The following is a 13,603-nucleotide window of genomic DNA, read 5'->3' on the forward strand; positions in this document are numbered from 1 at the left end:
TGTGCACGTTTTTGTGGTTCTCTTCTGTGCTATGTCCACTATTTTGTAGTAAAATGTCAACAATTTTGGAGTTTTTTTCATGTTATGTTCACGATTTTTTGGTTCTCTTCCGTTAGATTCACGATTTTTTAGTTTTATTTCCAAAGAGAATCAAAAAATCGTGGACATAGCACGGAAGAGAACCACAAAAACGTGCACATACCGACAGGATACGGGTACAGCCAAAACGCGGGCATGACCACTCTCATCCATGGTAGAAATACAAGGGTATGCTCATACCGTGTCAGACCACTGCGCATTCCCACCACTTTTATGTAAGCTTACGTCATATTCGTGTAGCATCGGAATGAATCGGATGTACTCGGTGATTCGCAATGGCTGCGTTCGCTCGGTTCGCTGTTTATGTCGAGTAATTCGTTTGTGATTATTACAGTGTACGCAATGACGTGTAATGTGAAAGGGTGTGGGAACTATCCGGCAAAGACCAGAAAGATCGAAGGAAATAAAATAAAATATTTTTCCTTCCCAAAGGATCCAGCACTGTTTAATAAGTGGCGTCAAGCATGCGGAAAAGAAAATATTTCACCAAAATATGGTTTGTACTTTTGTATAGATTTCTCTTGTTTATTATTATAAGCATATATTTAAGAATCTTAAACCTTGTTTGCTTCAGCTAGGATATGTTCGAAGCATTTTGCTGATGAAGCTTTTACGAAGCCCTTACAACAACATCTACTAGGTTATTCACCTATACGAACTAGGAAGATACATCCTGATGCTATCCCGACGTTGCATCTCCATGCAGTACCTCCACTAACATCAAACGAAAATGTGTTAGCTGAAACAATGCCTTTGCCTGTATCAAATGAAGTTTCGATGGATGTTGAACAGACACCAGCATCGTCCAGTATAGAAGAACAGACACCAGCATCGTCCAGTACAGAAGAACAGACAGCAGCATCGTCCAGTACAGAAGAACAGACACCAGCAAAATATAAAGCAAAATATATAGCCGGATACGTAGCATTTAGATTTAAAAGCACAGATAAAACATTAGGTATTGAAACGCGTCAATTGGAAACAACGGGTGACCAAGATTGGCTGCAAGTTATTTCGCGAGGAAAATGTATGTATCCGAGTGACAAATTATTACAATGTGCTCGTATAATGAATATTGAGTTTGCTAAATATCACGGATCCAGTTTGAATAAAGAAAATCTTATATTTCAAAACTTAGCAAAAATAATAGAACCACAATTGAAAATTAAAATACCGAGAGAGGCATTACTATGCCTCATTAGGACTAGGACATATATTAGGCTGCGCGAAATGAACCGAGCGATTGCAATCGCAAATCACAGGCAAAAAAGAAGAAAGATGTCAAAATTTACTAATAAAAAACCTGTATATTAAATATTTGCATTTATTGTTATTTGATCTTTTATCTGCATCTTTCCTCTGCATATATAGTTCTTTATGTCGTACGCCACAATATATTTTTGTTTTGCGTCTCAGCTGACAATTCTTTTCCAATCGTTTTCCGACCAGTTTTGATTAAAACTAATAATTCGCAGAATTTTAATAATAAATGACTGGAAATTAAAATCTCGTTTTATGTGAAATTTTTCCGTACGTCGCAATGATTTTTATTCAATGCACACAATTCTTTTTTTCTTAATAATAATAATATTTTCTGTAATATCATATATTTAGACAAATCCACATAAAATAATTATAAAATTCGTCAAATAACAATAACGTTTCTAACATCTACAACGAGAGACAAATTCGGGAAACGATGAGCGTTTATCCGTATGTCACGTGCGTTTTTTTATATTTATATATTTTTGTTCATATATATTTATTTATTTATAAAACAGAATTTTCTCTCACATAAATGATCAACATTATTTTGTATTCACATATTGTCCGCTCAAAATGCTTTTATAAATGACTATTATAGATTCGCTGCTTAAATGTGCCGCTCAGTGTGACGTAAGCTTGCAAAAGTCGCTGATTGGCTGGGTTCGGAAATATGCGCAAGAGCATACCCTTGTATTTCTACCATGCTCTCATCTTTCTCTCTGCTAAAAATGTTTGTGTGTTTATATGGGGATAAGTTCAAGCCGTAAAATAGCGTTAAAAAAGTATGCTTATTTTATATGGGAAATTCTTGGAAATTAAAGCTTTGTTATACTTGTGAGGAGCGTAAGTTTTGTAATCTGATAAAGTAACTTTATTAAATTTGTACAATACACCTTTCTGCAGCTGTTTTGCATAGGCAGTGCTTTACATGATTACGCAATCTGCTAAAACAGATTCTTGCTTTTCTGCTTTACCTAAGACCTTATTTTTATCGTTTCATCTATCCCCCTAATCGTATTGTGAGCGTTTAATCGTCAGTACGTATCGTACAGGAGATGTTCAATTTGTATACAATATGTCGTAGATCGGTTTTGGCAGATAATGATTGCACAATGCCTGCAATCGTTCCCTGCGTGACACAGGTGTGTACCGTCGCATCGGGAAAGTCTTTACTACAGCGTCCGTTAGAGTCCTCGTGACGGCAGTTAAATCAGCTTCCGGTCCCTGGGTGTACTTTTCCAGTGCCAACATTTCTCCCTGAAACAGCTCCTGACCGTACTCCTTGCGAGTTTGAGGATCCAATTGAGTCCACATGTCTCTGGCTTGCTCAAGCAGCGCAGTGTTGTCCTTCAGCCACGCATTACCGGAGACGTATTCCCCGGTCTCAACGATCACGACGTCGACACCCCATCTCCGCATCTCCAGTCTTAGGCACGATCCCCAAGCTTCCACTGCGGCCTAAAAATATATTTATAATCTTCTATTGATCTACTCAAGCCTTATTAATGCCCTTCCAGTCTTATGATTATATATACAAATAGACAATGCCACGCTTAGCTGCACGTACGACAAAGAGGATTTACCTTGAGGGCGCAATAAATGCCTCGGACGGGACTCGGTATCCGCGCCAAGAGGCTGCTGACGAGAACGATTCGGCCCTTTGACCTCCTGACCAAAGGAAGAAATACCTGTTACAGAGAAAAGAGATAGTGTGTTGCGCGTTATGTCACGGGTTTTGCACCTTTTGACATTTTTATAACGTTTATGATACCTGAGTTAAACGCGCTAAGCCAATGAAGTTGATGTCTATGCTTCGCTTGAGAACAGATGGGGGCACCCACTCGCATTCTCCGAGAGTCACCCAGGCAGCGGCATGCACGAGTGCCCATAATCCTGAAATAACGTAGCAACGATGACGTAGGAATAATCCGTTACATCGATAATCTCAGGAAGCTTTAAAGAGATATAGCTATATACCGGGAGCTCCGTCAGGCAAGTTTTCGTTGACGTAGAGGAAGGTCGAGTGTATATCACGTTCGCTGGTAACATCCAATTGTAGCACGTGCAATCTTCCAGACGCGTGGTCTTTTAGCTTCTGCATGATATCTTCATTCTCGGCTTTATTAGTGAATCCAGCGAATACGGTGAAGCCCTTAAAAGAGGGAAATTATAGACATTATCTTTAAATTATTCAATTGGTAACACGAGCTATATGTTTTACGTATATATACATTACCAAATCGTCCAACTGTTTAGCTAAAGCATATCCGACGCGCGAATCGCAACCTGTGATTAGTATTGCCTTTCCTGCTGCAGTAACCTGTTGCATCAAGTAGAAAAATATAACTTTCACAACTTATTGAATCATGATCTGCTGTAATGAAGCTACATAACGCTTTTGATAATGAAGCTATTGATCGGGCGATAATGGTCTTAAAATTCTTTTGCAAAAGAAAAACGTGTGAAGCAGGAAGTATGGTATGCAATGATAACAGGTGGATTATGCAGGTGCTATGCAAAAAAGGTCAAAGGTCTCGACCAGGCCTAGTGTGAAAATCCATGGGAATTCAGATATAGAGGGCCTTTGAACTTTCAAATGTCTACTACAAGTGTATGGCATTATGAAAGGTTGAGGACACATGATTTTGTCACTATGGGGGTACGATATATGCCCTAACTTAGCAAATGTCAGACCGAGGTATTCTTTTATGTAGTCGTAAAATTTAAAATAAAATTATGGGAAAAAAAGGGGAGTATAATATTGAAGATTTGCGTTAGCGCATACACCATAACGCAAACGCCTTACCTTTAGATTGTGATAGAATAATGTGGATCCTATGGATATGACCAATAGCAACAAGAAGAGTACAAAGCTAGATGTCTGCGAGATCCCAAAGGTGTTTAATATAGTTGCCAGGATGACTGCAATTGCATGTGAAAATGCGATGGGTAGCAGACACCTCTCTGCCAATTCCCATGTCTGACTGTCGTCGGTCTCTTTATTTCCACTCGATAACGCCATTCTTGATTTAGATTTTATATCAAAAACGTGTGATTGACTCCATTCGAATAAATTGGTGTAGCTCACGGAGGAGCCCTAACTGGGCTATGCCTGAGCTAACTTTAAACTTAAAACAGTGTCTAGTCTCATTGATCTAAATATAACTACAGTGCTGTGTCTTAAGTTCAAAGCTCCTAGCAGATTGAAATACTTGAAAGTCGAATTTATAGGCTTAGTAATTAATATTCTATTAAATAATACACACACAATTCAATTTTTATGTATTATTATGATAAATAATACTAAAATATATGTTAGAGTAACAAAAAGATAAGAATTTGTAAAGTACGTTAGTTTCATTAATCTAGATTAATGATTGTGTCAAAAATTATATAACATTACATACAGTATATAAAATTTAATATTATTATTTTAATGAATTTTAATGAATTTTGTGTTAAACATTCAGAACATTCTACAAATATATTATAATTTATCATTAAAATAGCATAAAATTCCCTTTATTGTATTTTAACTCTTTTATATTACACATTTTAAATTATCTCTTCTTTCATACATAGTTATTATATTAAAATATTTTAAAATAATGCAAAATAATAAGAGGATAATCTAATTTTTATTTCTGTTCCTTTTTTAAATAAAACTTGCAAATTTCCATTCAGAACGCATATTATCTAGATAATATATATATGAATATTACAGAATCGTTTTTATTCGTTTATATTTTCAATCTCTCTCCTCTGGTTTTCAGAGAAGTGGATCGATTGGCACGTGTCGTGAATTATCTCGTCAATCCGTATATTTTGCATCCATCCTCTTTGGTGACGGTGCACGCTGAGGTATTTTTGTAAATTTCTCGTCTCGGTGCTGATAAAAAATGAGCGCGGCTGCGGCTGCGGAGTGGGGTAGGTTATTGATTTCCGTGTAGGGGTGCTACGGCAGAGGGTTGGATGGATAGAAGTGGGTGGGGTAGATGCTGTGTCGGGGTGTCTCTCGCTCGCTTGTATATACCTGCCTGTGAGAGAGTCTACAGGGGGTATAAATAGAAGGGGTAGTTGCACCGTTGACCCAGTGTTGAGTTGACACACGGTCAGTTCAGTCACTCAAGGCATCACATACACATCACTCTCTTTCTTTCTCTCTTTCTGTCTCTCGTTCTGTCGCGTCGCACAATCGCCGTTGCCTCCGCCTTCCACTGATTTTTTTATCCGCGTGAATTGTTCAAGGAGAGAAAAAGGAGGTCTCGTTCAAGTCTCCGTTGATCCTCCAGGTCAATCCAACGCGATCCTGAACACTGCCCTTTCATATCTGTTTGCTTCTTCCGAGCGACACGATTTTTTATCCGAGAAATCGTCAGCGATACGACCGCATCCCGCATCCTAGTGCATCATCGTCGAGGGGGATACCTTCGACGCTAAAAGAAATCAGAAGCAGCGTTTGTACACACCGTGTTCATCGCAGTTGTGTTCGTCACATCTCTTGTACGCGTAAGGGCGTATTCCATCTCGTCCCCCCGTCGGACGCGCGGGTCACTCGAATCTCCCTGACACATCGTCGAGGCACGAACCAACTAATGTGCAACGAGAATCAGGCCTTAGCAGCAGTCAATTCTTTCCAGGGAAATAAATCCTTTCTGACTTATTGTTAGACGATTGCGCTTGTCGCTGAGCGTCGGGGAATCCCAGTATCGTAATATCGAATTGAAACCGGACTGAATTAATCCAGCCAGCAATCAGCGGGACTAGGATCCGTTCTCGTTCGTCGATCGTGAAGAAGAAAGATGTCAGAAACAACCGGAGTCACGCAGGGGATGGGCAATCCTTACAAGATAGTCGATCACACTAGGGAACGAAGAAAGGGCATCACCGCCTCGTCGCTCAAGGAGCTGACTAACATTGCACGCAACCGACTGGCATTGCCCGTGGACGCGGATCTGACGATTGTGCTCGAGCAGGATGGTAAGAGAACGTTCATGCTGCAACATACAATAGTCGTCAATTCTAATATTTCTTTGATATATTAGATGTTTATAATAATTTGTTGCGAAACATGCACCATAATGATATCATTCAGTCACTATACAATTGTGTTTTTATAAGAAATAAAGTTGTACTTTCACATGTTGATAAATGGTTACAGGAACAGAGGTAGATGACGAGGAATATTTCGCCACGTTAGAAAGGAACACGAGCTTAATGGTACTACATGGTGATCAAAAATGGGTTGCTGTGGGCAGTAGCACGACGGCGTCTCGTTACATCGTCGTGGATGACGTGGATAATGTGGAGGGTGGTTCAAGAGTCGATAAGATTCGACGACGGCGAACGCCCATTGAGCCTCTGGTGTCATCGTTGCACGGCGACCCGTCGCACATCTCTCTCCTGGGAGGAAATGACTTGGAATTACTCAGCGACATGGATCCTGACAGTTTAGCTGACATAGTGCCTGACAGGTAAGCGATGGAGACAATCAGGGTGACTTCGACTAAATTCCTTCAATAAAAGATTGAAAATTGATTCTCATATTAACAAAGTGTTACTTGATAAGTTAATAATCAATCAAGTTAATCAGAGCTTGGTTGAAGTTACTTCTGCTATTTCAGACAATATACTTTCTATTACTATTATCAAGATGGTATCCCTTACGATATCCTATCAAGTGATTGTCTCAGGACAGCATAATTAATTTCTATGTTTGTTCCAATCTTGTTACAGACTCTTCCTCGAGCAGCTTAAGGAAGCTTCAGGTAGATTCCTGGCGGAGAAGCGACAAGCGCAGGAATCCATGGCTCTTCTCCAGATGTACGCGAGCGGGGGTGAGATGGAGCGAGCGTAGGCCATGTGGGGGGTGGGCGCCCTCACATTAGCAAATATGTATAGAGTGCGACGCCGCATATTCTATAAAGGTCGCCAACTACAACAAACTCTGATTCTATTCTGGAATTGAGCCCATCGCTATTTACACAAACTGGTAAAGTAACTGCAAACATGAGCGTTAGTGGCTCAAGCTGAACGCAGCTGTGTTAGCGAGAAGACTCGTTATCTCTCGCATACGAAGAACACGAAGAAACGCAGAAATAAAAACACTGTACAGAGACATGAAACACGAGTAGTTTACGCGTTCGCCCAATAATTTAGTACCGTAATAATCAATAATAATAATAATAAAAATAATAATGATAATAGTAATAGGTTTCGCATCTTAGAGGAAATAGTAGCTCTAAGTTTTTGTAGAATTTTTTTAATCTATATACACACGATTCAGTGGCACAACTATGCTTTGGCAATACTTTACATCTTTAGTGAGCGTACGGAATTGCTTTAATACAACATAAAAAAAAAAAAGAAAGATACCTTGCTGTACCGACAGAATTATACACGCGCAATTTAACTGCTAATTTGTTTGAATAATACATAAGAGGGAAAACCGCGGTAAGTAACGTTCCGGAGTAAGTATTCCGTCGCGATATTGCCATATCAAGTCTTAGCGAAACATGTTTCGTTTATGAGATTTTTGTACTTAGATACGTCATATCGAGATTTGGTTCAACGAAGATCGATGGAATATTTAAGACTGAATTTATAGGGAAAACGAAAACCACCTCCATTGAGATCACCAATTCATTGTACACTAACATTAGCGATGTAACAATAGCGACAAAAAAGTCGATATCAGCCCTTTGATACCAAGCAAAATTGTGCTATTTGATAAAAAAAAGAAGAAAAAAGAACACGTGGAAACCTGCAGCAAAGAAAGAACATAGGTGTTTCTGACAAGACTATGCATACACGTAACTAGGTACTAAATATTACTCCAATTTAACGATTATGTAATCAATAATCGAACCGAGCAATGTCATATTTATATTTATGTGTTCCTCGAAAGTCACGAAATCAAAGTATATGATACACATTTATGATACATTTTCTAGAACCGTAACGAAAGTGTATGTCTACTCTCCGCAGAAATGCCCTGTATTAATATCGTGACGTTCTTTAATATATATATCGTAATATAATTATCACATGCCTCTTGTATACTATAATCGCATTACATATATTTGTATTAGAACCACCGCCGCGATTAAAATTTATATGATACGGAGGTGAAAAAAAAGGCCGGCAAAGGCAACAGCCGGTATCGAACTACTTGCTCTCTCGCTGTACGATTAAATGTATCTTAAATATCAGGCGCAATACCGTTTGGTTCCACAGATCGATCTTAGAATATTAGTTTATAATGAATTGATGTGATTGATACTATTCTCGAAACGCGACCGAGACGACGCGTTGGAAAGTATAAGGACGCATTAAATAGTACTGCCAGTAAAGGAAAGATCGATTAATGCTCAACAATGTCCCCGATCTCAAAGAGGAAAACGCATTTTTTTTTAAATACCCGCATCTAATGCGCGGTATCATGAAAATGGCATTATATACTAAGCACATTACCTGTTTACTCATTGCTACATGTATATTTTAAGAATAGAAACGCACTTAATAAGTTTAGCAGAAGTTAAGTTTTAACGGAATGCAAGAAGTTGTCGTCTATGAGTTGACGTAGAGCGTCGGAGGCGTCCTTCATCCGACCGGACGCGTTGCGTAATTGGTACACAGCCTCTTGTAACACCAGTTCATCTCTCAGCAACTGTCGATTAACAGCCGACAATTCTTGTACGCTGGTTGTGATCGAGCCCTCGATCATTTGCAGAATGTCTCTATTCAAGGTTTCATTGCACTCGTCTGTTCAAGTTTAACATATGTCAATTTAAATGATGTTCAAAATTAATAAGCGAAATGTATGTATGTATATGCATATATCGATTTTGTGTTTTGAGGTATAATTTAATGTCTTTCATAAACGCTGTTTTATAAGAAACTTATAAGAAAATTCTTTGTACAGTATAACTTATAGATAAACACTGTAATTATGCGAATATGTCTGTGCAGTAAATTGAAATTAAGTTAGATAGTGATACGGATAATTGGAAAATAAATTATCGATATTCCACACGAACAGTCTCTTATAATACTGTTTAGCTATAGTTACGCACATTGTACCGCTGTAATATTAATAAACGAATGTTAACAAAAGTAACATACTCATGTCATGTTTTATAACTATTTTATTGAACGCGCAACGAAGACATGATAGTCCGCAATATTTGACTAATACTTTTATGGGTAACAGAAAAATAAATGTGAAACAAGTTGAATATGATTATATATGCATCTTAAAATATTACAATTATTAAATCACTTACGTAATTTTTTGTGAAGCAGACTATTGTACTTGATAGAACTTTTCTTAGATTTTGGTATTTTGAGATCCGTGTAAGGAGGACATGCCATGGCATCCACCGCTCCACTAACACTACTCAAACTCGTCAGATCTGTAAATAAAGATCCAATATTATTTAGATTCTTATTTAAAGAAGAATCAATATCTACAAAATTTACCATCGTCAGATTCTGGTGCTTCGCCTGAGATAATGGTACCGCAGTAGGTTGACGGCGTTCGCATAGTAGGAAATCCTAGGCCCTGCAAGTAACAAAATTTGTAGACAATACTTTTCTATATTAATTGTATTAAATTCAAAACATTCAGCATAAAACATAATACAGTGATATATTACATACAGTGACAATATTCGACGCATCATCATCAGACTCCGGAGCTTCTCCAGAAACAACTACAGCTTTTAAATCCATCTTTTTTTGAATAATGTTTATAAGATTTTCATAACGCTGTAATAAAATAAAATTTATATATATAATAAATAATATATACATATAAGAATTTAATATGATATTATAGAAACTAATTAACTTTCAATATTTAAATGCTGTTTATTTAGCATAATTTGTAGAAAGATTTTATTTTTATTTTCATTGTTATTAAAATTTATGGAATGACGTTCAATACATACATATGCACTATCAATTTGAGGTTAGTGTTGTGTACACTACCGCCAGTGGCGCCAGTACATCCATTTTCGAAACTGGTACTACGTAGCCACGTTCATTTTCCGATCACAGCCGATAAAACATATTCTGGTGCGCGTCCGCACTACATTTGCAAATGTGGTGGTGTTATATGTGTAAATGCCTGAAAAGCATGATATATTGATTATTTATTAAAAATGTAATTTTACGTAATATAATTTTGCGGTATTAATAAACTCAATTACTTATTGTATTGTACTGTGCGTATTTCGCCTACTTGTAAACGGCCGAGACGTATCGCGCGGACAAGCGAGAGTGCAATGATCGTATTTTCGAATGTTGCGAATATCGCGGATATCTCCCAAGAGAGTATGTTAATACGCCTAATTGCTAGACGGCAAAACAATCGTAATAAAAGCATATAATAGCATATAATATTTCCTACTCGAAGTTCGGAAAATTCATGAGCGTGAAGTTAAGCGCGTAGTGACGCGGCGACCGCGGCGTATTTGGCGCGAGAAGTTTCCCGCGCGGGGGATGACGGATGACGCGTTTCCGCCATATTGATGACGTTCTCCTTCATTTCCAGATCGCGGCAGGCACGGAAAGGACCGGCTCCGGAACGAGTGGCGTCGCGAGAGTTGTTTAATCGGTAAGATTAAGGTTGATTGATCTTGCATGCGTTATTTAACGCAGCACTTATCGCGTAGTATCGATTCAGCGCTCGGTGATATAGATATTTCTCAAAAATAAGTGTTTCACGGTACTTGTTCGGTCGCAGGTGCGCCGCGCGGACAATCGCGGACGATCGTATTTTCCATCTGTCGCGAATATCGAGGATAGCTGCCAAAAATATTAATTCGCCTATTTGCTTGAGTACAAAATCACAATCGTTATAAAGAAGGCGAGCATATAATATTTTCTCCTCGCAGTACGAAAAATGCATAATCGCGAAGTTAGGAGCGAAACGCGTAGTGACGCCGCGCGGCGCGCGGGGCGCGGCGCGCAGCGTTTTCGGTGCGAGAAGTTGATCGCGCGGGAGACGACGCCATATTAATTACGCTCCCCTTTCATTTCCAGATCGCGACAGGCACGAGACGGATCGGCTGCGAAACGAGTGGCGTCGCGAGAGTTGTTTAATTGGTAAGAGCAAGCTTTCTTAATCTTGCATGAATCATTTAACGCAGCACTCATCGCGTTGTATCGATTCAGCGCTCGGGTGTAGATATTTCTTAAAAATACGTATTGCGCGATACTTGTTCGGCCGAAAAGGGACGCTGCGGGGTTTTCGGTGCGAGAAGTTGATCATGCGGGAGACGAAGTGCCTTTGCTATATGTTAATTTTAAGTACGCTCCTCTTTTATTTCCAGATCGCGACGGGCATGCGAGACGAGTCGGCTGCGGAACGAGTGGCGTCGCGACTTATTTAAGTGGTAAGTGGTATAACATGCATTAATTCTGCATTTAATATTTATTGCAATATCTACCGTTATATATACATATCGTTATACATATATATATGATAAATATACTTTACTGAAATTCAATACATATTTAACGTTACTGAGTTGAGATACATATTTCTTGTTTTTATAAGATAATACTTCTATTTTTTATATACACATATTCGAAAAAATATTTATAGATATTAATGTGGAATAAAATATTTATAATCTCGGACGAATATTTGGGGAAGAGATTAAATGAAACACATGCCTAACTCATTTAATAATAATTTATTTTCTATCTAAAAACAATTCTTTACTTTTATTTCGCATTTATAAATATCCTGTATTAATTTTTTTTGTGAAAAAGAAATCTGTAGAAAAGCTTTATATTTTTAAAATGTCAATATTTTATTTTTAATGCAACTTTAATTTTTATTCTTTTTTCATTTATTTCGCAGCAACTTTAATGTAACCAAGAATCAATTATTTCCATAATCCTTTTGATATCTATGTAATTATTTATCTTTATTAATTGTAAGATATAACTTTAGATGTATTTTTTTTTATTGTTTGAGATCTATTGTCTAGGAAAGAAAAACTTTATTCTTTGACATACTTTTTTTTAGTTAAAAGATTCAGTCTATTATTTAATTATTTTGACCTGCTCCGTTTTAATTTGAACCTTATATTTATATGTTACAGAACCATCTTAGCTGATAATACGTAGCTGACATTTCCACACCCCACCGTCAATCGGTGAGTAACAAAAAAACATTATTTATCATCAAAATAAAACGACTAATTTTATGCAAGTAAGCAATAATGCTCATCACAAAGTTACTACAACACCCGATATTTTTCCTAAACCTCCTTAGCCTCTTCGCGGGTTCTTCCATCTAAACCCTTTTTTTACTCGCATCTCACAACAGAAAAGATATGTACAAAATTAATCTATAACAAAAAAATATTTAAATAAAAATAATAATGTCTAAACTAAATATAGATCCCTTTGTTTTTATAAGAAAGATAATGCTTCTATTTTATATATGTATACATATATCATATATTCAAAAGATATTTATAGACACACATATTGCTTGCTTGCATTAAATTATGAAATATTTAAATTTGAGCGAATATTTGGAGAACAGATTAAAAGAAACATACCTAAAATAAAAATGGAAGAATAACTTTTGCATGCAAGTATCATTTTATTCATAATTTCAACTAATATAAGAATGACATCTTAATAAAAATGCTTCTTTACTTAGCCGCTTCTTCGGCTTCGATTCTTTTCTTCTTTCCGCATTGCTATTTCTTCATGGCACTCACATCTGTTTCCTAAAACAAAGAAACTTTGATTAAAATTAAACGTGATTACAAGTAATCACAAGAATATAATAATCGTGCGGCTTTGCCATACCTTGCACGATACTCTCGAAATTAATCACACGCGACGCGTATTTCATCCGCTTTCAACTGTAGCATTATTCTCGCATATTTTTATTCTCGCGTATACTTACTACGCGTATCCCTATCTAAGTAGAGTACCGACCTAAACGTACGCGTAATCTTATCTTTTACAGGCAATTCCATTTTTACCGAACAACAGGGCAACTAAACACAATCGCCGCCGATTGTATAAACGGTTCGTTGCGTCGCATTTTCGGGAGTGCCGCTCGAAATCGTTGAATTTTCGAATATGACAATTAAAATCGTCGCATTTTCGGGAGTGCCGTTCGAAGTTGTCGTATTATCCGGAAGCGGATCGCGCGATTTTAATAATTAGCATATAACTGCGTCAATTTCCACGTTCTCAGACG

General features: G+C 37.5%; 4 protein-coding genes and 1 long non-coding RNA gene across 8 annotated transcripts; 3 read left to right on the forward strand and 2 right to left on the reverse strand.

Moving 5' to 3' along the window:
- Positions 1-325: 325 nt before the first annotated feature.
- Positions 326-1,416, forward strand: LOC112461592. Of its 2 annotated transcripts, none has more exons than XM_025026907.1 (2): positions 326-595; positions 674-1,416. In XM_025026907.1, the coding sequence occupies exons 1-2, from the start codon at positions 403-405 to the stop codon at positions 1,411-1,413; spliced, it is 933 nt and encodes a 310-aa protein (XP_024882675.1). In that variant the 5' UTR covers positions 326-402; the 3' UTR covers positions 1,414-1,416. The 2 variants fall into 2 exon arrangements, with proteins under 2 accessions (XP_024882675.1, XP_024882676.1); XM_025026908.1 differs by having other exon boundaries at positions 327-595; positions 678-1,416.
- A 655-nt stretch (positions 1,417-2,071) lies between these two features.
- Positions 2,072-8,107, forward strand: LOC112461593 (DNA fragmentation factor subunit alpha-like). Of its 2 annotated transcripts, XM_025026911.1 has the most exons (4): positions 2,072-2,208; positions 6,036-6,345; positions 6,527-6,839; positions 7,102-8,107. In XM_025026911.1, exons 2-4 carry the CDS (start codon positions 6,168-6,170, stop codon positions 7,220-7,222), a joined length of 612 nt encoding a protein of 203 aa, XP_024882679.1. In that variant the 5' UTR covers positions 2,072-2,208; positions 6,036-6,167; the 3' UTR covers positions 7,223-8,107. The 2 variants fall into 2 exon arrangements, with proteins under 2 accessions (XP_024882679.1, XP_024882678.1); XM_025026910.1 differs by lacking the exon at positions 2,072-2,208 and having other exon boundaries at positions 5,004-6,345.
- LOC112461591 (D-beta-hydroxybutyrate dehydrogenase, mitochondrial) lies at positions 2,219-4,643 on the reverse strand. The gene is made up of 6 exons (XM_025026906.1): positions 4,172-4,643; positions 3,602-3,685; positions 3,343-3,517; positions 3,137-3,258; positions 2,949-3,053; positions 2,219-2,823 (listed from the first exon to the last, which is right to left on the reverse strand). Exons 1-6 carry the CDS (start codon positions 4,385-4,387, stop codon positions 2,425-2,427), a joined length of 1,101 nt encoding a protein of 366 aa, XP_024882674.1. The 5' UTR covers positions 4,388-4,643; the 3' UTR covers positions 2,219-2,424.
- Positions 8,108-8,368: 261 nt separating the features above from the next.
- LOC112461594 lies at positions 8,369-10,386 on the reverse strand. 2 transcript variants are annotated; one of them, XM_025026912.1, is made up of 5 exons: positions 10,317-10,386; positions 10,027-10,134; positions 9,847-9,928; positions 9,651-9,779; positions 8,369-9,129 (listed from the first exon to the last, which is right to left on the reverse strand). In XM_025026912.1, exons 2-5 carry the CDS (start codon positions 10,096-10,098, stop codon positions 8,903-8,905), a joined length of 510 nt encoding a protein of 169 aa, XP_024882680.1. In that variant the 5' UTR covers positions 10,099-10,134; positions 10,317-10,386; the 3' UTR covers positions 8,369-8,902. The 2 variants fall into 2 exon arrangements, with proteins under 2 accessions (XP_024882680.1, XP_024882681.1); XM_025026913.1 differs by lacking the exon at positions 10,317-10,386 and adding an exon at positions 10,217-10,279.
- A 1,025-nt stretch (positions 10,387-11,411) lies between these two features.
- On the forward strand, positions 11,412-13,562 carry LOC112461525. Its single transcript, XR_003041570.1, has 4 exons — positions 11,412-11,475; positions 11,703-11,765; positions 12,483-12,536; positions 13,367-13,562. It is a non-coding gene; the product is annotated as an uncharacterized LOC112461525 (long non-coding RNA).
- The last annotated feature ends 41 nt before the right edge of the window (positions 13,563-13,603 follow it).

Source organism: Temnothorax curvispinosus, unplaced genomic scaffold (genome assembly GCF_003070985.1).
Source record: "Temnothorax curvispinosus isolate PA1 unplaced genomic scaffold, ASM307098v1 QBEX01011515.1, whole genome shotgun sequence".
NCBI lineage: Eukaryota > Metazoa > Arthropoda > Insecta > Hymenoptera > Formicidae > Temnothorax > Temnothorax curvispinosus.

Excerpts from the sequence above, each read along its gene's own strand:
- LOC112461594 (XM_025026912.1), bottom strand. The coding sequence starts at position 10,098 with ATGGATTTAAAAGCTGTAGTTGTTTCTGGAGAAGCTCCGGAGTCTGAT. Across the intron at positions 9,780-9,846 it reads AGCACCAGAATCTGACGATG|ATCTGACGAGTTTGAGTAGT; the intron begins GTAAATTTTGTA and ends CTTTATTTACAG. Across the intron at positions 9,130-9,650 it reads TCTGCTTCACAAAAAATTAC|ACGAGTGCAATGAAACCTTG; the intron begins GTAAGTGATTTA and ends AAACTTGAACAG.
- LOC112461591 (XM_025026906.1), bottom strand. The coding sequence starts at position 4,387 with ATGGCGTTATCGAGTGGAAATAAAGAGACCGACGACAGTCAGACATGG. Across the intron at positions 3,518-3,601 it reads CTAAACAGTTGGACGATTTG|GGCTTCACCGTATTCGCTGG; the intron begins GTAATGTATATA and ends CCCTCTTTTAAG. Across the intron at positions 2,824-2,948 it reads GCATTTATTGCGCCCTCAAG|GCCGCAGTGGAAGCTTGGGG; the intron begins GTAAATCCTCTT and ends ATATATTTTTAG.
- LOC112461593 (XM_025026911.1), top strand. The coding sequence starts at position 6,168 with ATGTCAGAAACAACCGGAGTCACGCAGGGGATGGGCAATCCTTACAAG. Across the intron at positions 6,346-6,526 it reads GATTGTGCTCGAGCAGGATG|GAACAGAGGTAGATGACGAG; the intron begins GTAAGAGAACGT and ends AAATGGTTACAG. Across the intron at positions 6,840-7,101 it reads GCTGACATAGTGCCTGACAG|ACTCTTCCTCGAGCAGCTTA; the intron begins GTAAGCGATGGA and ends ATCTTGTTACAG.
- LOC112461592 (XM_025026907.1), top strand. The coding sequence starts at position 403 with ATGTCGAGTAATTCGTTTGTGATTATTACAGTGTACGCAATGACGTGT. Across the intron at positions 596-673 it reads AAATATTTCACCAAAATATG|CTAGGATATGTTCGAAGCAT; the intron begins GTTTGTACTTTT and ends TGTTTGCTTCAG.